The following is a 26,735-nucleotide window of genomic DNA, read 5'->3' on the forward strand; positions in this document are numbered from 1 at the left end:
TGTAATGCCCAAGTAAATTAAAGTAGCTTACTCTTTGACGCCGTTTTCTCAGTTGATTGACTTGTATACCACCTAGCGCAGTGTTGCTTAAAGATCCTCAACTTGATATGCTTGCTTGACTTGAGAGTCGCACAAAACCGTCTTGAGTGAGTCAAGTGCCATGTGTGTGTAAGGATTGTTAATATTCTGTGCTACCCTGTGTAGTCTAGAACTTGCCCCGTGTGTTAATCAACACGAAATCATTAAGTTGTGCTAATCTAGGAAATGACATAGGCATTTCTTGCTTGACCATAAAAGTTCTTGTCACTGACAGATAAAATTTTCCCATTGCTAGCCCCTTTGAGCCTATAGACCATTTTCTTGGCAACCACATTACAAGCCGTAATCCTAATTGTTCTTAAGGTGATATTGTTGAACCTTAACCTCCTAAGGCACTTAGTCGCTAAAAGTAGTAAGGTGAGAGATTAGGAAGTGGCTTCCGAATGGAACCATGAAAGGGTCCCTAAGGTGCACTAAAATTGTGAATAAAGGTCACTAGTTTATGAACTTCAATGTATGGAGTGTGTCATTTAAATCAAAAAAAAAAAAGGATTCAAATAATGAAGAAAGATACACACCTCCTAATCTCTCTCACTAGTGCTAGTGAATCTATAGAGATGCCTGATGGAAAAGAGGCTATGTTATTTATGGTGTATGACAAGTGAATGGGTTGAGAAGATATGGCGCTTGAATTATGAGTATAGTGTATTAAAGTGCTTAGGAGGGTTAGTCACTACTCCCAAATGTATCCTACCCGTCCCTTAGCCTACATTACAACCTTAAAGTCCTAATTGATCCTAGAGTTAGCTAACTTAGATTAGTAGAGATGTACACTACGGGCAAGCTTATGGTACGACCACGGGATGCACATGAATTCTTTGGGAGAGTGAGTGAATGTTGTTCAATTGTGTGATGTCCTTAATTTATGTTCAATGACATATTTAAATTTGTGGACTACTTTGATATTCACTATTTTGCTTGTGGTGAGGGCACTTGATCTCATGACGGATTGGTGATATTGTACACTTTCTTGTGTTGGGTGAGTGCGTGAGTTGAGGATGCTTAGTGGTAACGATTCGTCTCTTGAGGTAAGGTGGTTGTGGAGAGGTTGCTTGAGTTGATTGAGTTGGTTGAAAAATATTGAGTATATTTGGGCTATTTAAAAACGGGAAGAATGTAAAATTTGTGTGTTCATGCTTAATTGCCGACATCGATCATAGTCAAAAGGTAGAGTGTTTGATTGAGTTAATTGTGAGGTCCTCTTTCATAGTGCTAAGTACGTTTTAGGGGTGCTAATATAGTTCCATTGCTCGAGGACGAGCAAGAGTCTAAGTGTGGGGTGTTGATAATCGGCTTAATGTATGCATATTTTGATATATACCGCCTCACATTTTGATCATGTCTCGACGATTTGAGGTGTTTAATATGATTGTTTGTGCTAAATTTTGGTATTTCTATGTGTAGGAATCATTCGGATGCAATTTGGGAGGAAAGGGCGCGAATTGGAGCGAAATCGGAACAAAATTGCAGAAATGGAAGTTGAGCGCCACAGCTAGCGTGGGGCGCTCGCTGTGGCGCACTTTACAGAAGCAAAGAAGTTTGAGCGCCAGGTCCAGCGCCCCACGCTGGCCTGGACGCTCACAACGGGAATTCTCCTTTTTGACTAGGACTCGGTTATTTCGACCCCTAGACGCCCCCAACTCATATAAAAGCCAACCTAAACCTATTTTTGAAGAGAGGAACGGATTTAAAAGAAGAGGAGAGGCACAAAACACTAAAAAGCAAGGATTTGATCAATTCTTCCATCCCTTTCCTAGTATTCATTGATTTTATGTTTGAAAATACAATTTTTGGATGATTGTATGAACATGAGTGGCTAAGAACCCTATTGTTCTAGGGTCATGGGTATACATGAATGTTGATGTTTGAAGTTTAAATTGACGAAGTTGATTTTATCATATTGGGTTGTTTATTTAATTCTGTTTTAAATTATTTTGCTGAGTAGCTAACAGTGAAATACTATCTACGAATCTAGAGTTGAACTCGAAAGTGGGAACTCTAGATTGCATACAGAATTAAATAGAGTAAGTTCTTAAATCCGGGCATCGGGGAATGGATTCGCAATTAGGATAGACATATACCTAATTGCCTTACTCGGTTGCAATACAGGAATTGTAAATGCGTTCTTGTTAAACTTAATTCCATAGACATATAGGTATTAAGTTAGCTTGAATAGGCGAGTAAGGACTCGACAGATGCTTACGAGCAATATCAACCCTGTGAATCAACAATCCAGATAAATCAATTAGTTACTTTAACTTAATAATGCAACATGATTGTTAGATAACCCGTGACCCTAGAATATTATACCCTATTGATTTTTATTCAAAACTATTTAAGTGTTGTGTTTGATTCTTAGCAATTCATTACTTGATAGCCTTTAGGTAGTAATTTAGAAAATTATATATTTTGTCAGAAATAATTTGAATCGATAAGCTATTCGAGTTTGAATTAGTCAAAAAGTTAATCATAAGTTTTCGTGAGAATGATACTTTATTCACTACTTTATTACTTGACGACCACATATACTTGCGTGAGTGTGTTTGGACCCGTCACCTACCCATCAACCTCGATCCTTGTCCTCGTCTATGCTCGAGAACAAAACCTTGGTAGCCCGGCGCTGAAGTTTTATTAACCCGCCTCGAAAGAGGCGGGGGCTGTACAATCGAATGAGGTGGTCGAGGGTGAAAGATCAAAATAAACAGATCAAAATAACGATCTGCCTAGAAGAAGGATTAATTTGGCCTAGGGTTATTTGGTATTGACGGCAAAAATCAATACTAATAGGGTCGAGAGGACCTAACGTGAAAGGGTAAGTATACACACTTAAAAACCCTTTCACCTGAGTCGTAATATCTTCTTCGGGAGACGGGATTACCACTTCTTTGTTCTCATAGTTGCTATCTTTCCTTATTTGTTCGAGATGCCCCTCGGTTATCGAACACAGATACCTCGATACTGGCTCGCATCGGCCGAGAACCGACGAGCCTTTGTCGACCTTAAAATCGGAGGTAAGAACACACGCCTCGAGAACACACTCCTTAGGCTATGGCTCCATCGGTGTTTTGTCGGCGACAGACTGTAAAGAAGAATCTTTTTCTTTTTGAGGAACGGTTTTTGATGTTTTCACCATTTTGGTTTTGAAGATCGAGAATAGAAATAGATGACAAAGATGTGGTATTTTGAAGAAAGGTTTTGCAGTGAAAACCACAGAAGGAAGATTTTGCAATAAAAATCATAGGCTTGCAGATAAACTCAGAAGATGCGAGAAAGAACTTAGAAAATTTGGAAAGTGGAGATGTAAAAGTGATAAATAGTAAAAAGAGAAGCTATTTATAGATTGGGGAATGACGAATCAATATCAGCAGTGGCCGACCACCATCTGACACGCATTTAATGCCTTAGTAAATGGAACCGACGGGACAACTATCACGTACGTCATGGTCGGATTCGATGCAAACATCAGTATATATATGATCGAGCCATTGGGAAATCATATCGTTTCTCGCCACATCCTTCCCGAGAAACGAGGGGACTATCTGTATACGGTCGAAACCGATTTTAGCCTTCGTACGACTGGTCGAGATGGGAACATAATGGACCGAAGAGCGTCTTCATAATTTTGGGATAAGATCCGAAGCCAGGTTACCTAGCTTCGAGTTTCAGGGACCGATCAATACTGAGCCCGAAGTCATTATCAAGCTCGAATCCAAATCGAACTATGATGCGAAGCAACGTTATCGAACTCGAGAGCCAAAGACCGACCAATGCTGAGACCGACCAATGCTGAGCCCGAGTCAATATCGGGCCCCGAGTCAAAATCGAGCTCGATTCAGTATCGAGCTCAAGTCAATATCGAGGCTATAGACAAGAGCCGTTACAGCCGCACCAAAGGAGAGAATCTCGGCAGGAAAAAGGGGAAAGTTGATTTATTATGGTTCTCCACTATGTATTTTTAATTATATCTAAAGTAGGATCCCCCACTATAAGAGGGATGGCTATTATCTGTGTAAGGGGGCATTGAGACATGAAGAAACCATAACTCAGATACTGTGCATAGGCTCCATATTAAGAAATTATCATTTTGAGCTTTATACATTATTTTCATCTTGCTCATTCATAAATCATCCTCCCTTCAACCTTGTTTGTATTTTCATTCTTGATAGTCAATATTCGATATTTTCGCTTATACGATTTGCGTCAAGTTATACCGCGTACCCTTAGAATTACGTATAAATTCAACTCTATCCTTTTTTCGAGTAAACAAAGTTCTAGAGAGTAACTATTTGATTTTGATTGAAAGTATAAATTTGTTTTACATCTAGGTTCGCATTTCAAACATGTTAAAAAAAGATTTAATTTCGATACTCTATGACCTGAATTAAACGAATGTGTACCTTCCCCCACATTCTTTTTCTTTTTCGATCTCTCACTATATTCTATTTTTTTCACCTTTTTTAGCATATTGCTTCATATTCCTTCTTTTTTATTTATTACTTGAAAAGATATATATTATTGATCTAATTTGATTATTTATATTTCGTTTTCAATCTCTTTCTCTTCTATCCTCTCCTAAGCAAAGGCAATTTTCTAATGTCACTATCTCTAGTTTCTTCAAATAGAAATTTTTTCTTATCAATGAAAAATATATTAAATAAACATCGAGAGATATCTTGCGTAATTCTTTCGCCTATTAGACAATTATTCAGCATTTTCAAGATTGACAGATTCCAACTACTGGGTGTGCTTCATTAAATCAATGTTTCTATAACAAAATCCCGATCGATCAAGTTGATGTAATATGAATTTAATGAAAACGATCAAAAAGTACCATTCGAGAGAGACAGATTATTGTTCGTTAACATTCCAGCAACAAACATAGTGTCAAACATTAATTACTATGGTTATTAATGGCCCACTCCAATATCCTTATGCTTTTCCCAAATGACGAAATAGACTGGCTGGCACCAAGGAATATGGAAAACAATATAAGTTAAAACAAAGGCACATATACAAAGAAAGTTGCAAACAATTGCTGATAATTCATCACTCTATGCTAATAAACTCACTTCAAAATTCTTATGTAGTAACCATAACAAGAAAGCAACAAATTAAATGATCTAATATGAAAAATTCATGAGCATCAACTATCAAACATAGGAAAAGGTAAGCATAAAGTGAAATAGTAAGAACTCTAGTTCATAATGAGAATTCAACAAGACTAACAGAAGTATATATATATTGAATATTCGGCAAAAAGGGCTAAGATATTAAAAGGGAGGGGTAAAACGGGTTAGGAGCGCTGGGGTAGCAAACCATGTGGCATCTACCTGATCAAATATTAGTGCCACATAAGATTAGATGTCCACTTTGGACAAACTTAAACGGAAAAGGGTATATTTGAACCAATAGTATAATGAAAGAGGTATATTTGGACTCAAAATATAACGAAGAGTATATTTAAACCTTTTCTGATAGTACAAGGGTATATTTGACGTTTTCCGTTGAATATTAATTTATCTTCTTTTTCCTTTTTGAACTTGTCATGACTCCAGAATTTGTGGATGTGATGTGATGGTATTCACATAGACACCAATACTCCCAATGAAAGTATCATGTTTGGTGCCGTGGAATCCACCAAAAGAACGATCATCTCCTATTTCAAACTTGAACTCTTTGTAAGGGATTGATGGATGGATCCTAGTGCTGCCATATGGTCCATAGGAACCTTTGTTGGTGCCAAATATTATTGATCTTAAACCAGTTGAATAATTGGTACCACTAATCCAAGTAAGATATTCTGATGGATAATCCAATACAACCTTCAATGAAATATGGGTGATCATTAAATTTATTAGAATAATATTTAGTACTATTCTTCTTACCACCGATGGATGTTGTGGGGTAGTAAGTACCACTGCATCCGATAACTTATCTCATATTTGAGTCCTAAGAACGAATTCATCTTTAATAGGGATACTTTACCGTCCAAGTGGGACAATGCCGAACATAGGATGGAAAAACCAAAAATACTGAAAAATAAGTGTGCATAAACAGAATTCGTATCCATCATTATAAACAAATTGTGAGTGCAAAACTTATAAAAGTCGACCCGATATTCCGCTACACGCGAGGTCCGAAAAAGGACCGGACCATAGAAAAAGTAAAAGAGAGAGGATAGAAACTTACTGTAGTGAAGTTTGTAGTATAGCTGTAGTTGTAATCAGGACCATGTCTGTCCGACAAAACAGAGTGGCCATTCTCAACGAACAGGAATTGAAGTGAATGAATATAATCTGTGTCAGTAGGATTGCTGGAAAGAAAAATCTTGGCTATTTCACCTCTTCCCTTTTCATCCCAAACAGTTCCCTTCTTTCCTCCCACTGGCCCAAACTTGATCATATCAATTTTCTTATTAATTCTTGTTTGTGAAACGTAGTACTCTAGTTAGTTTACAGATGAAGTGTGTGTGTGTGTGTGCTAATTGTTATTTATTGCCGTTTTCTGTTGGATACAAAAACTGCCGTGGGCTATAAAGGAAAAGTTAGGTTTAGGATTCAATAGAATTATAATCACCTAATTAGGTTTAGGATTTTCTTACCTAGGATTCAATAGAATTTTAATCACTTTAGGTTTAGGATTCCTTTACCAATTAATGTTACTTATGTTGATTTTCTAGATTTTAAAACCAAAACTATTTAGAATAAAAAGAGGAGTTGAACACTTATATAAAACAAAGTAACAATGAGGCCGAGTACGAGGCCATGATTACAAGTCTCGAACTAGCCAAAAGCTTGGGATCGGAAGTCATTGAAGCCAAGTATGACTCTTTACTGGTGGTAAACCAAGTAAACAAAACCTTCGAAATTCGAGAGGATAGAATGCAAAGGTATTTGGACGAACTGCAGGTAACTTTGCACCGTTTCAAAGAATGGACTTTACAGCATGTACCTCGAGAACAAAACAATGAGGCCGATGCACTTGCAAATATGGGGTCGATGGTCGAGGAAGACGAGATCATCTTGGGGACTGTCGCTCAACTCTTGAAATCCGTGATCGAGAAAGGTCATGCCGAGATAAACTCTACAAGCTTAACCTAGGATTGGAGGAATAAATATATTGAATACTTGAAGAACGGAAAGCTCCCATCGGACCCTAAAGAGTCGAGGACCCTGCAAACCAAAGCTGCTCGATTGACATTGGCTGAAGATGGAACGTTATGCAAAAGGACATTCGATGGACCGTAGGCAGTATGCTTAGGACCAAGAGATACCGATTATGTTTTACGAGAGGTCCATGAAGGCACTTGTGGGAACCACTCTAGCGCCGAATCGCTGGTTCACAAAATCATTAGAGCAGGGTACTACTGGGATAGCATGAAAAAAGACACTAAAGAGTTTGTTCGAAAATGTGATAAATGCCAAAGGTTTGCACCGATGATCCATTGGCCCGAAGAACAACTTCATTCAGTCCTATCCCCATGGCCATTCATGAAATGGGGGATGGACATCATCGGCCCTCTACCGTCGGCCCCAGGTAAAGCTAAGTTCATTTTATTTATGACTGACTATTTCTCTAAATGGGTTGAAACACAGACGTTCGAGAAAGTGAGAGAGAAAGAGGTTATAGACTTCATCTGGGATCACATCGTGTGTCGATTTGGGATACCCGCTGAAATAGTGTGTGACAATGGAAAATAATTTATCGGCAACAAGGTGACGAAATTCCTCGAAGACCATAAAATAAAAAGGATATTAATAACGTTGTACTACCCTAGTGGAAACGGACAAGCAGAATCGACGAACAAGACTATCATTCAAAACATAAAGAAAAGGTTGAACGACGCTAAGGGGAAATGGAGAGAAATTTTACCCGAAGTCCTTTGGGCATATCGAACAACATCAAAGTCCAGTACGGAGGCAACCCCGTTCTCCTTAGTAAATGGTTCCGAGGCCTTGATTCCAGTCGAAGTCGGGAAACCCAGTGTGAGTTTTGACATACAACGGAAGAGTCAAATCACGAGGCTATTAATACTAGCCTCGAATAATTGGATGAAAAGCGAGAAGTCGCTCTCGTCCGATTGGCCGCCCAAAAACAGCGGATTGAAAGATACTATAATCGAAGAACCAATCTTCGCCATTTTAAAATTGGGGACTTAATGCTAAGGAAAGTCACCTTCAACACCCGAAATCCAAATGAAGGAAAGCTGGGTCCAAACTGGGAAGGGCCGTATCGGGTGCTCGAAATCATCTGTAAAGGATCCTACAAGCTCGATATTACAAACGGCAAACAACTACCAAGCAATTGGAACGTGTCGCACCTAAAACGATACTACTGATAAGGTATGACCCTCCCATGTTCGTTTATATTTTGAAATTAACCCTTGCAGGAGTTCGACCAAGTACATGAATGGGCTATTCAACACAAAGCCTTAGGCCTGAAAGCATGCGTTGCACTCTTTTTTTCTTAAAACGGTTTTATCCCAAATGGTTTTTTCGGCAAGGTTTTTAATGAGACAACCATCGATCGTGCTAACTTAGAATAATTCAACAGTATCCGAGGCCTCTTTATAATCAACCTCAAATACTGGGGGGCATTACCCTCAAATATATCAAGTAAGTTTGATTATCAAGTTTGATGCCAGAAAGTTACTTCATAACAACATGGTTTCGATAGGAAAAATTGTAAGAGCCAAATGGTCAATACGAACCATGCTCGTGTAGTTTGATCGATCCCTGGTACAAAACATGAACACATGTATAGTAGCATAAAGAGAAACTTCTTCTTTGCCGATATCTCAAGTCTCAAAAACCATTCTCTATTCCATGAACTATTATGCAAACAGGTTCTAGGATCGACCATTACCCTAATAATCGGGGACTAGCAACCCAAAAATCAACGAGGCCAGGCTCGACCATTAAGCCTACGGGCTACATTATTTTGAGTTCGAGCAATCAACTCACTCGACTATTAAACTTATGGGCTACATTACTTCGAGTTCAAGCAATCAACTCACTCGACCATTAAGCCTATGGGTTACATTACATCGAGTTCAAGTAATCAACTCACTCGACCATTAAGCCTACGGGTTACATTATGTCACGACCCAAAATCCCAACCAGTCATGATGGCGCCTATCATGGTACTAGGCCAACCGACTCTTTACAAAAAATAACGCAATATTTCATTTCAAAAATAACCTTCAAGCTATTTAACGATAAATCTTTCATCAGTAATTTAAATCAAAGAAAAGTGCGGAAATAAAGGCCCGACATCGGGTGTCACTAGTCATGAGCATCTACAATATCTGTCTGATAATACCAAGACCAATACAGTTTGGAAAACAACTAAAAAACATCTATAGGAAGACAGGAGGGAGAAGAGCAGGGCTGCGATCGCCATGCAGCTACCTTGCTAACTCCAATAGATCCGCGATGGGATGAAATCAACACTCGCTAGCACGTCCAGTAACACCTGGACTGCACACAAGGTGCAGGGAGTAACGTGAGTACACCAACTCAGTAAGTAACAACAATAAATAAAGACTAAGCAGTAGTGACAAGCAATAAAGCATATCAAGTTCATATCACAAAAATTCAGTAAAGTACAACATGCTTTAAAAATCATTGTTTGAATCAAATCATCTCGTTTAAATACGGTTCCAATAAAAATCATTTAAAGATATTTTTCAACAGTTTTTTAAACAAAGGCTCAATGCAAAGGTGAGCAAAAAATGATGAAATCATAAATAGCCCCTCGGGTAAAGCATCACTCATATACAGCCTCTCGGGTAAACCTCACAGTCACTCGTGCCACTCGGGCATACCTCACAATCACTCTTGCCACTCGGGCATACCTCACAATCACTCTTGCCACTCGGACATACCTCACCATCACTCTTGCCACTCGGGCATACCTCACAATCACTCATGCCTCACAATCACTCAGCACTCGGCACTCGAACTCAGTAGGTACCTGCGCTCACTGGGGGTGTGTACAAACTTCGGAGGGGCTCCTTCAGCCTAAGCGCTATATCAAGCCAAATCATGGCATAAATCACTCAGGCCCTCGGCCTATATCAAACATGCTATGACGTGCAGCCCGATCCCATAAATATCCTCACAAATCAGTCCCTCGGCCTTACTCAGTCATAAACCTCTCAAGCTACTCGGGCATTTAAGTAAAAACAGGGAACTCAGCCCAAAACAACATTTATATGCATCAAAACAGAGTAATAAAACTGAGTTATGCAGTAAACATGTATGACTATGACTGAGTATAGATTTTCAATCTAAAACAGTGAGAGGATAGTAAGAAAAGGCCCCTGAGGGTCCAAGCAGTACTGGCACAAGGCCCAGACATGGCATTCAACCCAATTTATAGAAACTCTTTCTAAAATACATAAGTATTATACAGTTTCAACAAAGTATGCAACTCTACATTTGTACGGGACGGACCAAGTCACAATCCCCAACGGTGCACGCCCACACGCTCGTCACCTAGCATGTGCGTCACCTCAAAATAGTAAAAACGATACGAAAATTCGGGGTTTCATACCCTCAGGACAAGATTTACAGTCTTTACTTACCTCAAACCGTGTAATTCTTTATTCCGCTATGCCCTTGCCATGAGAATTTGTCTCAAAAAGCCTCGTATCTAGCCATAATTAATTCGATTCAGTCAATACCAATTATTGTAATTAATTCCATAAGGAAATACTAATTTTCCAATAAAATTCAAAATTAAATGAAATATTGCTTGCGGGGCCCACGCCTCTGAACCTGACAAAAGTTACAAAGTATGAACGCTCATCCAACCACGAGTCTAACCGTACAAATTTCACTAAATTCCGATATCAACTCGACCCTCAAATTTTTAATTAAAATCTATGAAGATTTCTACCATTTTCAACCTAATCTTTACCCATTTGAACTTAACAATCTTTCCACAATCTTATTGGTATGTATACATAATACTCTTATACCCAAGAATTATACTATTATTCACCCATCTTTACTCCAAACCCGAAATTGAAGAATTAGGGAAAGAAATTCTTACCTCTTTGAAGCCCTAACAAGATCCTTGTGAAATCTTCAAACCTTGAACAAGAATTGATGGATAAATGACTAAGTCTTCACTTTCTCTCTCTAAAATGCTCTCACCTCCCTCTAAAATGATAGATTTTGGCTAAAAAATAAGCTTCAAGGGCTATAAATAGAAGTTGGGTCGGGTCAAAATTTAGAAAGAATGGAAGCTCCGACGTAGTTATGCGATCGCATGACAGGTATGTGGTCCGCATACCGGCCGCATAATTTGGCCTCCAAAGCTGGGCGTCACTGACCCGGTCTGCGGTCATTATGCGGCCCACATACTTGTTCTGCGGTCGCATAATGCACCGTAAAATAGGTCTACGGTTGCATAGTGCACCGCAGAGTTTCCTCAAATCTTGCCCCTCTCCAGATCCACTTTGCGACCATTATGCGGTCCGCAGAGTGAAATGACAAAAATTTTTCCGACAAAATTTTCCTTTGTCGGATTGGGGAATGATGGTTCAATATTAGCAGTGGCCGACCACCATCTGACATGCATTTAATGCCTTAGTAAATGGAACCGACGGTACAACTATCACGTACGTCATGGTCAGATTCGATGCAAACGTCAGTATATATATGATCGAGCCATTGGGAAATTATATCGTTTCTCGCCATATCCTTCCCGAGAAACGAGGAGACTATCTGTATACGGTCGAAACCGATTTTAGACTTCGTACGACTGGTCGAGATGGGAACATAATGGACCGAAGAGCGTCTTCATAATTTTGGGATAAGATCCGAAGCCGGGTTACCTAGCTTCGAGTTTCAGGGACCGATCAATACAGAGCCCGAAGTCATTATCGAGCTCGAATCCAAATCGAACCATGATGCGAAGCAACATTATCGAGCTCGAGAGCCAAAGACCGACCAATGCTGAGCGCGAATCAATATCGGGCCCCGAGTCAAAATCGAGCTCGAATCAATATCGAGCTCGCTTCAGTATCGAGCTCAAGTCAATATCAAGCTTATAGACAAGAGTCGTTACCGCCGCACTAAAGGAGAGAATCTCTACAGGAAAAAGGGGAAAGTTGATTTATCATGGTTCCCCACTATGTATTTTTAATTATATCTAAAGTAGGATCCCCACTATAAGAGGGATGGCTATTATCTTTTTAAGGGGGCATTGAGACATGAAGAAACCATAACTCAGATACTGTTCATATGCTCCGTATTAAGAGATTATCATTTTGAGCTATATACATTATTTTTCATCTTGCTTATTCATAAATCATCATCTCTTCAACCTTGTTTGTATTTTCATTCTTGATAATCAATATTTGATATTTCCTCTTATATGATTTGCGTCAAGTTATACCGCGTACCCTTAGAACTACGTATAAATTCAACTCTATCCATTTTTCGGGTAAACAAAGTTCTAGAGAGTAACTATTCGATTATGATTGAAAGTATAAATTTGTTTTACATCTAGGTTCGCATTTCAAACATGTTAAAAAAAGATTTAATTTCGATACTCTATGACCTGAATTAAACGAATGTTTACCTTCCCCCACATTCTTCTTCTTTTTCGATCTCTCACTATATTCTATTTTTTTCACCTTCTTTAGCATATTGCTTCATATTCCTTCTTTTTTATTTATTACTTGAAAAGATATATATTATTGTTCTAATTTGATTATTTATATTTCGTTTTCAATCTCTTTCCCTTCTATCCTCTCCTAAGCAAAGGCAATTTTCTAATGTCACTATCTCTAGTTTCTTCAAATAGAAAATTTGTTTTATCAATAAAAAATATATTAAAAAAATATCGAGAGATATCTTGCGTAATTCTTTCGCCTATTAGACAATTATTCAGCATTTTCAAGATTGACAGATTCCAACTACTGGGTGTGCTTCATTAAATCAATGTTTCTATAACAAAATCCCGATCGATCAAGTTGATGTAATATGAATTTAATGAAAACGATCAAAAAGTACCATTCGAGAGAGACAGATTATTGTTCGTTAACATTCCAGCAACAAACATAGTGTCAAACATTAATTACTATGGTTATTAATGGCCCACTCCAATATCCTTATGCTTTTCCCAAATGACGAAATAGACTGGCTGGCACCAAGGAATATGGAAAACAATATAAGTTAAAACAAAGGCACATATACAAAGAAAGTTGCAAACAATTGCTGATAATTCATCACTCTATGCTAATAAACTCACTTCAAAATTCTTATGTAGTAACCATAACAAGAAAGCAACAAATTAAATGATATAATATGAAAAATTCATGAGCATCAACTATCAAACATAGGAAAAGGTAAGCATAAAGTGAAATAGTAAGAACTCTAGTTCATATGAGAATTCAACAAGACTAACAGAAGTATATATATATTGAATATTCGGCAAAAAGGGCTAAGATATTAAAAGGGAAGGGTAAAACGGGTTAGGAGCGCTGGGGTAGCAAACCATGTGGCATCTACCTGATCAAATATTAGTGCCACATAAGATTAGATGTCCACTTTGGACAAACTTAAACGGAAAAGGGTATATTTGAACCAATAGTATAATGAAAGAGGTATATTTGGACTCAAAATATAACAAAGAGTATATTTAAATCTTTTCTGATAGTACAAGGGTATATTTGACGTTTTTCGTTGAATATTAATTTATCTTCTTTTTCCTTTTTGAACTTGTCATGACTCCAGAATTTGTGGATGTGATGTGATGGTATTCACATAGACACCAATACTCCCAATGAAAGTATCATGTTTGGTGCCGTGGAATCCACCAAAAGAACGATCATCTCCTATTTCAAACTTGAACTCTTTGTAAGGGATTGATGGATGGATCCTAGTGCTGCCATATGGTCCATAGGAACCTTTGTTGGTGCCAAATATTATTGATCTTAAACCAGTTGAATAATTGGTACCACTAATCCAAGTAAGATATTCTGATGGATAATCCAATACAACCTTCAATGAAATATGGGTGATCATTAAATTTATTAGAATAATATTTAGTACTATTCTTCTTACCACCGATGGATGTTGTGGGGTAGTAAGTACCACTGCATCCGATAACTTATCTCATATTTGAGTCCTAAGAACGAATTCATCTTTAATAGGGATACTTTACCGTCCAAGTGGGACAATGCCGAACATAGGATGGAAAAACCAAAAATACTGAAAAATAAGTGTGCATAAACAGAATTCGTATCCATCATTATAAACAAATTGTGAGTGCAAAACTTATAAAAGTCGACCCGATATTCCGCTACACGCGAGGTCCGAAAAAGGACCGGACCATAGAAAAAGTAAAAGAGAGAGGATAGAAACTTACTGTAGTGAAGTTCGAAATTCGAGAGGATAGAATGCAAAGGTATTTGGAGGAACTGCAGGTAACTTTGCACCGTTTCAAAGAATGGACTTTACAGTATGTACCTCGAGAACAAAACAATGAGGCCGATGCACTTGCAAATATGGGGTCGATGGTCGAGGAAGACGAGATCAGCTTGAGGACTGTCGCTTAATTGTGCTTGTATGTAACGTATAATAGATTGTTTTGATTAGTTTTTTGTGGGGATGGAGCACACATATACATAGTTTTCTTCAATTTTTATGCAATTTTACCTGTTTATAAATATTAACTGTCATTATATTATTTTATAAAATATTAAAAATTAAATACCTATGTGGCTTACGCCCCACTGAGGCATATGTAAAACGCGCCGCCTTACGCCCACGCCTTTTAAAACACTGGCGCTAAGTGATATTTTTGTTACCAAAAATAGTTTAGTGCCTTTGGTGTAATAAAATAAAAATTCAGTGACCATCCATAAAATTAACAATAAAAGTACAATATTCCACATTTTTTATCAAACTAAAGTAACAAAAGTGTAAATTTGTTCTGGATTTCAACCGGGAGAAAGGGCCAATAAACTTGACGCCGAATTGGTAGGGATCAGTTCCTCTCATAATTCAACTCAATGAAAGCAAAAAAGTTAATTTTGAAATATATTACCTAACGCCTATATTATATACATATTTTTGTACTAATTAAGTGAGACATTAACAAGAGATAAAATGTAATTTAAAGAGAGATAAATAGTAATTTATTATACAAACAATATAATTTAAGCTATTAAATGTTTTCCAGCATACAAAAACATTAAAAGCATGAGCTGTGACTTTGTTGAAGCTAGAATTAACATTTGTAGCTATAATATTTAAATATATTTATTGTAGTCCAATGTTAGGAGTTTATTTTATTTAGGAGATTGTAATACAATTAGGAGAGTTGTACTGGGTATACAGTCTTTTACCTTTACACTACAAGAAAATACTTATTTTGTGGGGGTTATTTTGATAATTTGTGGCGGTTTCCGACCCCAACAAAATGAATTGTGACAGTTTTTAAAAATGCCACAATTATGATTGCCACGAGCAATATTGCGACGGTTGTTTAAAACCTTCACGACAACCCCCACAAATTGAATTTGAATTTGTGACAGTTTTCAAAGACAATTAGTAGCAGTTTATAATTTGCACAATATGATCCCAATGTTCTAAACAAATCATTTGTGGGGGTCTATAACCCCCGTAATATGATATTATTATTTAAAAAAAATAGTGGACTATAGCATTAAAAAAACTATTTTATTGAATAACTTATAACACAAAAATAAAATTCCATTACAAATAACCATAATACTAAGCATAAGAAGCTCACATCTTTATCAAACTAAACTAATAATAACTCATGTAAGGTAACTCAAAAATTTTACTAAACGGAATGGTAACTTAAACATTATCAAATCTAAAGTGCTTTTACAATTTATAAATAGATAAAAAGTACTATCTATTTGCTTTGTGATTTGTATTGATGCCACCCGATGATCCTCTTATTCCGTAAGTGAAGTAAACTCACCATCAAGCTGAAATAATGAAATAAAAATATTTGATGAGAAACTTATAAACCACAAGCATTTCAATAACAAAATAGGACTAGTAAACTAATACTAATTAGTTAAAGGCACCATATTAGTAATGAGAAAGTTCTCAATTCACACGAGCCATTCAAGGGTGGTTCTACTATATTAATGTAACGACCCGACCGATCGTTTTGAGTATTACAACCTCGTTTCCCCATTTACTACTCAAATTGAGCTTTACAGTTGTTGTGTGACTTGCCGGGGTAATTGGTTCGGGTCCGGTGAGGTTTTGAAATGAATTGGAATACTTAGTTCCAAGGTTTAAAGCTTAAGTTAAAATAGTGACCGGATATCGACTTATGTGTAAACGACCTCAGAATTTAATTCTGATGATTCCAATACCTCTGTATGGTAAATTTGGACTTAGTAGCGTGTCCGAAAAATTATTTGGAAGTCCGTAGTGGAATTAGGCTTGAAATGCCGAAAGTTGAATTTCTGGGAAGTTTGACCGGGGGGTTGACTTTTTGATATTGGGGTCGGAATCCGATTCTGAAAATTTGAATACCTCCGTTATGTCATTTATGACTTGTGTGAAAAATTTGAGGTCAATCGGATGTGAATTGATAAGTTCCGGAGTCATTTGTAGAAACTAGAAATTTCAAAGTTCATTAGGCTTGAATTGGGGTGTAATTCATGGTTTTAGCATTGTTTGAGATGATTTGAGGGTTCGACTAAGTTCGTATGATGATTTAGGACTTGTCGGTATATTTGGTTGAGGTCCCGAGGTGCTCGGGTGAATTTCGGGGGGTTAACGGATCATTTTTGGCCTTGGTGAGATTGCTGATATCTGTTGCTGCACTTTTCTGATTTTCTCTTTCGCGTTCGCGAGTGGGCCCTCACGTTCGCGAAGAGTGTTTTCTGAGTGTGAGGTTTTGTTCTTCGCGTTCGTGAAGGGGAGGACGCGAATGCGAAGGTATGGTCTGTGTGTGCATCGCGAACGCGTGAGAGGTGTCGTGTTCGCGAAGAGGAGTGAGGCGATTGGGGACCCCGGGTTCTTGTTCTACGCGTTCGCAAAGTGGCGTTCGCGTTCGCGAAGAGGAGTGAGGCGATTGGGGACCCCAGATTCTTGTTCTACGCGTTCGCGAAGGTCTGAGCTGGTAAAGCTTTGCGTTCGCGAAGCCGTGGTCGCGTTTGTGAAGGGTAGGATTTGTGAAGCTTCGCGTGCGCGAAGCCACGGTCGCGTTCGCGAAGAGTTAAATTTGTGGGCAGTCGAGTTGTGCTTCGCGAACGCGAGGGACCTGTCGCGTTCGCGAAGAAGAGAGGCCTGTACAGAAAGTTTAAGTTCAGAAAATGAGATTTTTAACGATTTGGAGTTCGGATTGAGGCGAAGTTTGGGCGATTTTCAGAGGAAACAACGGGGTAAGTGTTCTTAACTCAATATTGGTTAAATTACCCGAATCCATGGTTTTTTTTTAATTTAATTGGTGAATTAAGTTGGAAAAGTTTGAAAACCCTCTTAGTTTAAATTGAGGATTTGAAGGCCGAGTTTTGGCCGGATTTGAGTAATTTTGATATGGTTGGACTCGTGGTTGAATGGGGGTTCAAATTTTGTGATTTTTACCGGATTCCGAGACGTGGGCCCCACATGAATTTTTGGGGCACAATTTCAGTTTTTTAAAAAATATTAGTATTTTGATATGGAATTAATTCCTATAATTTCTATGGGCTGAATCAAATTATTTTGACTAGATTCGAGCCGTTTGGAAGTTGATACGCGCATAATGGGATTTCTAGAGCATTGTTTAGCTTTCACGACATTGAATTTGGCTTGTTCGATGTAAGTAACTTTTCTAATCTTGGAGTTGAGGGTATGAACCCTGAATATATGTATTTCGTGAATTGTTGGGTGGTGACGCACATGTTAGGTGATGGGCGTGTGGGCGTGCACTATATAAATTGTGACATAATTGTTTCTGTGAAAGTTTGAAGTTAAATGATCTTTGGACTTTTCCATGCGATTTTATGAGTTAAAGAAATTGAGTTGAAAAGCATATTAAAAATCATGTTGAGGCTATGTGCCAGTATTATTGGGACCCACATAGGTCATATTATTGTGAAATATTTATTTTTAAAATGAAAATTTATACTCAGCCATATTCATTTCATTGCATATCATATCTCAGTCTCTGTTGTTATTTATTGATACATCATATCATCATTTTTGGGCTATTCTCATGACATTGTGAGCCCATGAAAGAGAGACTAGTGAGATTGATGACTGAGGGAGGCCGAGGGCCTGATTGTGAGGATATTTTTGGGATCGATCTACACGCCGCAGCAGGCCATGTTGGCTTTATATATATTATACTATTGCACGTGAGTTGGCTGTGCGGATCTATATATTATACTATTGCACGTGAGTTGGCCGTGCAACACGTGAGTTGGCCGTGCAACACGTGAGTTGGTCATGCGAATCCAGATATTATTATAGCATGTGAATTGGCCGTGCGGATCCAGATATTATTATAGCATGTGAGTTGTCCGTGCGGATCCAGATATGATATTATATCATGTGAATTGTCTGTGTAGCACGTGAGTTGTCCGTGCTTATAGAGCTTGGGCTGTAGGAGCCCCTCATGAGTCTGTACACCCCAGTGAGCGCAGTCGACTATAAACAGGGATCGGGCTGCACGCCGCAGTAGGTATTGTATAGCGTTGAGTGATTGAGTGTGGTGAGCACAGTGAAAGAGAATGCGAGACAATGAGATTGAGTACTCTGAGACTGTGAGTACATGAGTGCAATCTCTGAGATACATTGCATTGACATGCACATGGCATATATGCATAGAGGTGTGTTTTTCTCATGCTGTACGGTATCATATTATTCACGATTTTTCACACATGTTGACAGATGTGCATAGTGATGCATTTGTTTTACATTGGTTATCTGAGAAATAAAATGAGATATTTTATTTACTATTGAAATCATTTTTGGAAGAATTACTGTTCTCAAATTATTCATATTTTTGGCAACTTCGGCAAACGATTTGGGTTTTCACTGATGTATTTGAAAGGAAGAACTATTATTTTTGAAATCATGTTTCGGCTGAGCATTTTTATCTCTGTGTTTCTTCTGGTACTATTTGCTTTATGTTGTTATAGACTGTTGTGGACAAGTGGTTTTGGACCCGACTTTGGTAGAAGCTCGTCACTACTTTCAACCTACAGCTAGGTTTGTTACTTACTCAGTACATGGGTCCGGTTGTACTGATACTACACTTTTGCACATTGCGTGCAGATATTGGCTCCCGTTGTTGTTGTGCTCGATGGTTGTGGGATCTGAAGATGTACCTGTGTTCCTGTTGTAGCTGCCTCTTATTCAGGGTAGCCTTAGATTTATAAAAGTCCTGTTTATGTATTATTCAAACAGACTATGCATTTATTTCATTTCCACTTTGTACACTCTATTCTTAGAAGGTCATGATTTGTACTACCAGTTCTTGGGGAGATGTATTGGTTTTAGATATTTTCTTTTAATTAATTTCATTGGAATTGGATAGATGAAAATTGACTTACCTAACGGGTTGGGTTAGGTGCCATCACGACTAGTGGGATTTTGGGTCGTGACAAGGTGGTATCAGAGATCTAGGTTCATAGGTTCTACAAATCATGAGCAAGTGTCTATTAGAGTCTTGCAGATCGGTATGATGACGTCCATATTTATCTTCGAGAGGCTGCAGGGCATTTAGGATATATACTTCCCATCTTTCTTTCCTTATCGTGCGGGATTGATTCAGCTTGGGACATAACTCTTTGAATTCCTTCCACGTATTCTTATGCACACATGAATGCTCGGTATCAGTTGTGTATCGCCGACTTGTGATTTCAGGGATGATGTGCGAGATGTGAATTCTATGTTTTGGTGATGGGCCAGTCTAGAGGACTTGAGGCCATGGTTAGACCGTAGTTTAAGCTCGACAACTTCAGTTATAACTTGTACAATTGGACTCATATGTCCGATAATGACCCTACAGTGGAATTTATGGCTCGATGAGCGGTGGAATGGCGGTATGATGGGTATGATGTGACCGCGGGATATGTTAAGACGATTTGAATGTGACGAGAAGTGTTTCCTTGAAATGTAAAGAAATGGCCATTGGGTACTTGATTTTCGTTTTAATGTGACGTAAAGTCTCGAGTATGAATGTTTTGAAGGATCCTTCATATTGTTAAATTTTGGGGTAAATTAAATTCTCATGTTTGGGCAATGATTTGGACTCAGATTGACTAAGTGATTGCATAGTAATTGTGACTGCGAAAAGATATAACAAGATGCCAATTTGAGGCTAGGGAGGTGGGTTATCTCCTAGAGAGTAATCTACATAGGTGTGTTCCTTATATGTGAGTGGAGAGTTACTTTTCTGCTAGTAGGGCGTATGTGTGGAGATTTGAATTTGAATCTGGCTGAGAAAGTTGACTTGAGTGTCAAGAGAATGATTGCGAGCTTAGCAGATGATTTGGGGTATTTTTATGGTTCGCATTGTATGAGCTTGAGAAGAATTTTTTGTTGAAATGACGGAAGTATTAGGGCAGTAGTAAAGTATAGATATTGTGAGTTATGACGTGTTTAAATTTATGGCTTTGAGCCAAGTGGGCGAGCCTGCTGCAGACGACTTAATTTCATGGTTATATATTAAATTTTAGTTTTGGTCTGAAGCATACTTATGGATTAGTTATGACTTGCAGAGATGGAGTTCGAGAATGACTTGAGTAAATGAATTCTTGGATACGGGTTATATTGTACTTTATGAGTATATGAAAATCGTGGGACGAGTGAGTTGTTATGGGTGAATGATGTAGTGCGCACGGAGTATGAATTTGATAGGTGGTGTTAACGTAGAGTTACTTCTTTGAGTGTTGTTGTGCTAATGGGGCACGTGTCTTTTGGCCCATTTGGGCGGTGCAATTAAATTTGAGCAAAGTGGGTGACTCCCGAGAAAATTCTAGTGGGTATGAGAATTATATATAGCAATTGAGAAAGTTTCTGGACTTGCGTATGGTTAAAATCTGAGATTTTCATTTGATGGTGCCTGGACTTGCGGGAATTTTGTATGACTATGGATTCTACACTTTTATATAAGGAAGGTAAGAAGAACAATTTCAAATTCACATAAGGTATTCTCAGAGTAAGGGTTACAGTTGTAGTAGTTTTGAAGGTGCTTAAGAAGAGTACAGTTGCTTATGGGCCATAGGGCATTGTGGTTCTATGCTAAGGTTGTAGGGTAAGTTGTGGTTAAAGATCATGGTATTTTAGCAAGAAGAAGTATCAATCTGAAGACAAATTCGGAAGGTACTCGGAGAAAATAGGACAACTGGGTAGTAGGTTGGACCAGTATGGTAATGGATATGATCGGTTCTTTGGGTGCTTATAATGTGGGGGTTTTCTACAGGTGCTTTGTGGAAATACACCTGGACTTGGCGACCTGCGTGGCTTGGTCGAGTTAGAGGAATTTAGTTTTAAGGGCTTGATTATGTGCAAATGGATTCCAAAGTATTCTTGATGGTTTCTACCGGTGTGGAGAACGTGTTGTGTATTGTGATTTCCTCCTGGAAAGAAGAAAGAGAAAGGTTTCTAACTAAAATGGTATGTAAATTATTGGTGTTGTATGAGAAACGAGCGGACTTCAGAAGGCGCATTGTATTTTGACTTACAGATGTATAAATTAGTATTGCGGTACTCACATGGTTGATAGACTGTGATATTCAAATTTTGTCAAGTGACACGGAAGAACTTTTAAATTATTTCTCGTGGGATGATCGTGTATGAGAGAGGTGTTAGGCATTCAGGCGATGGAGATGGAATCAAATATGGTGATTTACGTGTTCTATGAATTTGGAATTTGGGAGTTTCAGGAGCAGATTGTACATGGTTGCGGACTGTGAAGTCGTGGCCGAAGCTAGTTAGATGATAGGATGTATTATGAATTAGTCGCGGTGAAATTTTAGAGGGTTATTTATCTACTCTAGGTGACCAGAGTTGATTTGGGGGTCCATTGATAGGCCCAATTAAGATGTGTATTCTACACCGAACTGGAATGGTTGGTTCCATACTGCTATTTTTGAGGGATGTGTCATTCGGTTGATGTTGAACTTATTCGTGTTCTCAAATGATCTGTGAGTTATTCCTTTATTCTACGAGGAGTTGTGATTCATTGGTTATGTGCACAGATGGTGCGGTTCTATTTGAGCTTTTTAGCGGAATTTGAGTGTGATGAGTATTTGGGTATTACGTGATCAATAACGTAATGGTTATGTCCTTTCAGGTTTTGTGTGGTATTTTTGTCAGTTGCCTCTCCATCGTTATTAATTTGGAGCAGGGTGTCTCGGGGTATATAATATGAGCCTCGTGTTAGAATCGAGTGATGGTTCTACGGTGTATGATGAAGTTTTAGCGTTTCGTTGCAGAGGTACTTGTTAATCTGGCGGGGCAGTTCTCTCATTTGAGTCATTTTCCATGACTGGGTACATTTGAATTGTTGCGTATTAGTGCACGGATGGCACGAGTTGTGGCTTCTAGTTATATTGGTGCGGTATGTCTGTGGAACAATTATGTTTAGTAATATAAGGTCATTAGACCTGGAATGGGTACTATCAGGTTTAATTTCGTATATTCGGGAGTATAATATTGAAAGTCGGCTCAGAATGTGATTATGGTTCCGGTTGAGGCGAGAGATCTCCATGACTTGTTGGTCTGATAAGGGGTTACGAGATTCTGCATGTTTCTTTTATTATCAACAGTGTACGAAGGTTTTGGGATAAAGTTTGGTTCGATATGGGTTTAATACTAGTATGTGGGTGGTTTTGGAGTAGTCACTGCGATCCGGAATGGTGCTACGAGCATGCGAGTTGTGTAATATGTTGGTTGATTATATCCGGGGTTATAGTTATAGCTCGATGCAACTTGTTCGGACTTATACGGTGTGTAAATGTAAGATTTGTATCTTAAAAGAAATTCTAAAGGTTGGAAATTAAACTCCAAGGTTTATGGGTTAAGGTTAAATTAATGATTTTCAGTTGTATTGTGTAGTCAAGCCTCTGTGGAATAGGGTGACGTGGGTTCACCCCCGAGTACGTGTGTGGTAAGATGGAACAATGATTTGATGGCTTGGAAATAACTCTTGGCACGTTCGAGGACGAACTATGTTTAAGTGGGGGAGAATGTAACGACCCGACCGGTCGTTTTGAGTACTACAACCTCGTTCCTCCATTTACTACTCAAATTGGGCTTTACAATTGTTGTGTGACTTGCCGGGGCAATTGGTTCGGGTCCGGTGAGGTTTTGGAATGAATTGGAACACTTAGTTCCAAGGTTTAAAGCTTAAGTTAAAATAGTGACCGGATGGCGACTTATGTGTAAACGGCCTCGGAATTTAATTCTGATAATTCGAATACCTCCGTATGGTGATTTTGGACTTAGGAGCATGTTCGGAAAATTATTTGGAGATCCGTAGTGGAATTAGGCTTGAAATATCGAAAGTTAAATTTTTGGAAAGTTTGACAGGGGGTTAACTTTTCGATATCAGGGTCGGTATCCGATTCTGAAAATTTGAATACCTACGCTATGTCATTTATGACTTGTATGCAAAATTTGAGGTCAATCGGACGTGAATTGGTAGGTTCCGGAGTCGTTTGTAGAAACTAGAAATTTTAAAGTTCATTAGGCTTCAATTGAGGTATAATTCATGATTTTAGCATTTTTTGAGGTGATTTGAGAGTTCCGACTAAGTCCGTATGATATTTTAGGACTTGTCGGTATATTTGGTTGAGGTCCAGAGGGGCTCGGGTGAGTTCCGGGAGGTTAACAGATCATTTTTGGCCTTGGTGAGATTGCTCATATCTGTTGCTGCATTTTTCTGATTTTCTCTTTCGCGTTCGTGAGTGGGCCCTCGCGTTCACGATGAGTGTTTTCTGAGTGTGAGATTTTGTTCTTCGCATTCGCGAAGGGGAGCACGCGAACGCGAAGGTATGGTCTGTGTGTGCATCGCGAATGCGTGAGAGGTGTCACGTTCGCGAAGAGGAGTGAGGCGATTGGGGACCCCAGGTTCTTGTTCTACGCGTTCGCGAAATGGCGTTCGCGTTCGCGAAGGTCTGAGCTGGTAAAGCTTCGCGTTTGCGAAGCCGTGGTCGCGTTCGCGAAGGGTAAGATTTGTAAAGCTTCACGTTCGCGAAGCCACGGTCGCGTTCGCGAAGAGTTAAATTTGTGGGCAGTCGAGTTGTGCTTCGCAAACGCGAGGGACCTGTCGCGTTCGCGAAGAAGAGAGGCTTGGACAGAAAGTTTAAGTTTAGAAAATGGGATTTTTAACGATTCGGAGCTCGGTTTGAGGCGATTTTCAGAGGAAACAATGGATAAGTGTTCTTAACTCAATATTGGTTAAATTACCCGAATCCATGGTTGTTTTTATCATTTAATTGGTGAATTAAGTTGGAAAAATTTGAAAACCCTCTTAGTTTAAATTGAGGATTTGAAGGCCGAGTTGTGGTCAGATTTGAGTAATTTTGGTATGGTTGGACTCGTGGTTGAATGAGGATTTGGATTTTATAATTTTTACCGGATTCCGAGACGTGGGCCCCACAGGTTATTTTTGGGGCGCAATTTCGAATTTTTGGAAAATATTAGTATTTTGATATGGAATTAATTCCTATAATTTTTATGGGTTGAATCAAATTATTTTGACTAGATTCGAGCCATTTAGAAGTTGATACGCGCATAATGGAATTTCTGGAGCATTGTTTAGCTTGCTCAACATTGGATTTGGCTTGTTCGAGGTAAGTAACTCTTCTAATCTTGGAGTTGAGGGTATGAACCTTGAATATATGTATTTCGTGAATTGTTGGGAGGTGACACACATGCTAGGTGATGGGCGTGCATTGTAGAAATTATGAAATAATTGTTTATGTGGAAGTTTGTAGTTAAATGATCTTGGCATTTTCCATGCGATTTTATGAGTTAAAGAAATTGAGCTGAAAAGTATATTAAAAATCATGTTGAGGCTATCTGCCAGTATTATTGGGACCCACAGAGGTCATATTGTTGTGAAATATTTATTTTTAAAATGAAAATTTATACTTAGTCATATTCATTTCATTGCATATCATATCTCAGTCTCTGTTGTTATTTATTGATACATCATATCATCAATTTTGGGCTATTCTCATGACAGTGTGAGCCGATAAAAGAGAGACTGGAGAGATTGATGACTGAGGGAGGCCGAGGGCCTGATTGTGAGGATATTTTTGGGATCGGGCTGCACCCCGCAGCAGGCCATGTTGGCTTTAAATATATTATACTATTGCACGTGAGTTGGCGTGCGAATCTATATATTATACTATTGCACGTGAGTTGGCCGTGCAGATCTATATATTATACTATTGCACGTGAGTTGGCCGTGCAGCATCTGAGTTGGCTGTGCAGATCCAGATATTATTATAGCACGTGAGTTGGCCTTGTGGATCCAGATATTATTATATTACGTGAGTTGTCCGTGAACAACTAATGTTTTACCACACCCAAATTCAATACTATTTTAGTGTAAATATATCTTTTAGGTCTAGTCTTAATATTTAAATTTTTGTGTTTACTTTTAATAGATTTTATTTGAGAAAAATTAATAATTACAAAAAGAAAAGTATATATTCACATACTTATAGTACAAACTTTGTTTCAATTTATAAAGAGAAAAAGAATTTTTTCAAAAAACAAATATATTTGCTTTCTTTTAATTAGTATTTTTATTAAGCAAGCTATAGAATCTTTCTTAGTATCATTTAAAGTACATGTAAATATTTAATTTTCTTATATTGTAAGAATTGTTGGTTATTCTTCTTATCTTCATAATTTAATTAGTTTTTAAAATAAAATACAAAAATAAAATCAAAAATGAAGTAAAATCACGTTAAAGTGATAAAGTTTGTTATCAAACTTTATTTAAAATATTTTTACTTTAAAAATAAAATACCATAATCCCCATTTTCCCACATATCCCTCACGTAACCCCACATATCCACCAAAAATAGTTTAGTGACTTTGGTGTAATAAAATAAAAATTCAGTGACCATCCATAAAATTAACAATAAAAGTACAATATTCCACATTTTTTATCAAACTAAAGTAACAAAAGTGTAAATTTGTTCTGGATTTCAACCGGGAGAAAGGGCCAATAAACTTGACGCCGAATTGGTAGGGATCAGTTCCTCTCATAATTCAACTCAATGAAAGCAAAAAAGTTAATTTTGAAATATATTACCTAACGCCTATATTATATACATATTTTTGTACTAATTAAGTGAGACATTAACGAGAGATAAAATGTAATTTAAAGAGAGATAAATAGTAATTTATTATACAAACAATATAATTTAAGCTATTAAATGTTTTCCAGCATACAAAAACATTAAAAGCATGAGCTGTGACTTTGTTGAAGCTAGAATTAACATTTGTAGCTATAATATTTAAATATATTTATTGTAGTCCAATGTTAGGAGTTTATTTTATTTAGGAGATTGTAATACAATTAGGAGAGTTGTACTGGGTATACAGTCTTTTACCTTTACACTATAAGAAAATACTTATTTTGTGGGGGTTATTTTGATAATTTGTGGC

General features: G+C 37.9%; 1 protein-coding gene across 4 annotated transcripts in view; it reads right to left on the reverse strand.

The window, feature by feature from the left end:
- The window catches only part of LOC104105664 (histone-lysine N-methyltransferase ASHH3-like), a 56,374-nt gene extending 49,797 nt beyond the window's left edge, over positions 1 to 6,577 (reverse strand). The window contains exon 1 of one of the 4 annotated variants that reach the window (XM_070189989.1): positions 6,289 to 6,577. In XM_070189989.1, the coding sequence (XP_070046090.1) occupies positions 6,289 to 6,501 (213 nt within the window). In that variant the 5' untranslated portion in view covers positions 6,502 to 6,577. The remainder of the gene's footprint in view (positions 1 to 6,288) is intronic. The other 3 variants (XM_070189981.1, XM_070189980.1, XM_070189982.1) reach the window with 3 other exon arrangements.
- Between the last annotated feature and the right edge of the window lie 20,158 nt (positions 6,578 to 26,735).

The sequence above is a fragment of the Nicotiana tomentosiformis genome, chromosome 12 (genome assembly GCF_000390325.3).
Source record: "Nicotiana tomentosiformis chromosome 12, ASM39032v3, whole genome shotgun sequence".
Taxonomy (NCBI): domain Eukaryota; kingdom Viridiplantae; phylum Streptophyta; class Magnoliopsida; order Solanales; family Solanaceae; genus Nicotiana; species Nicotiana tomentosiformis.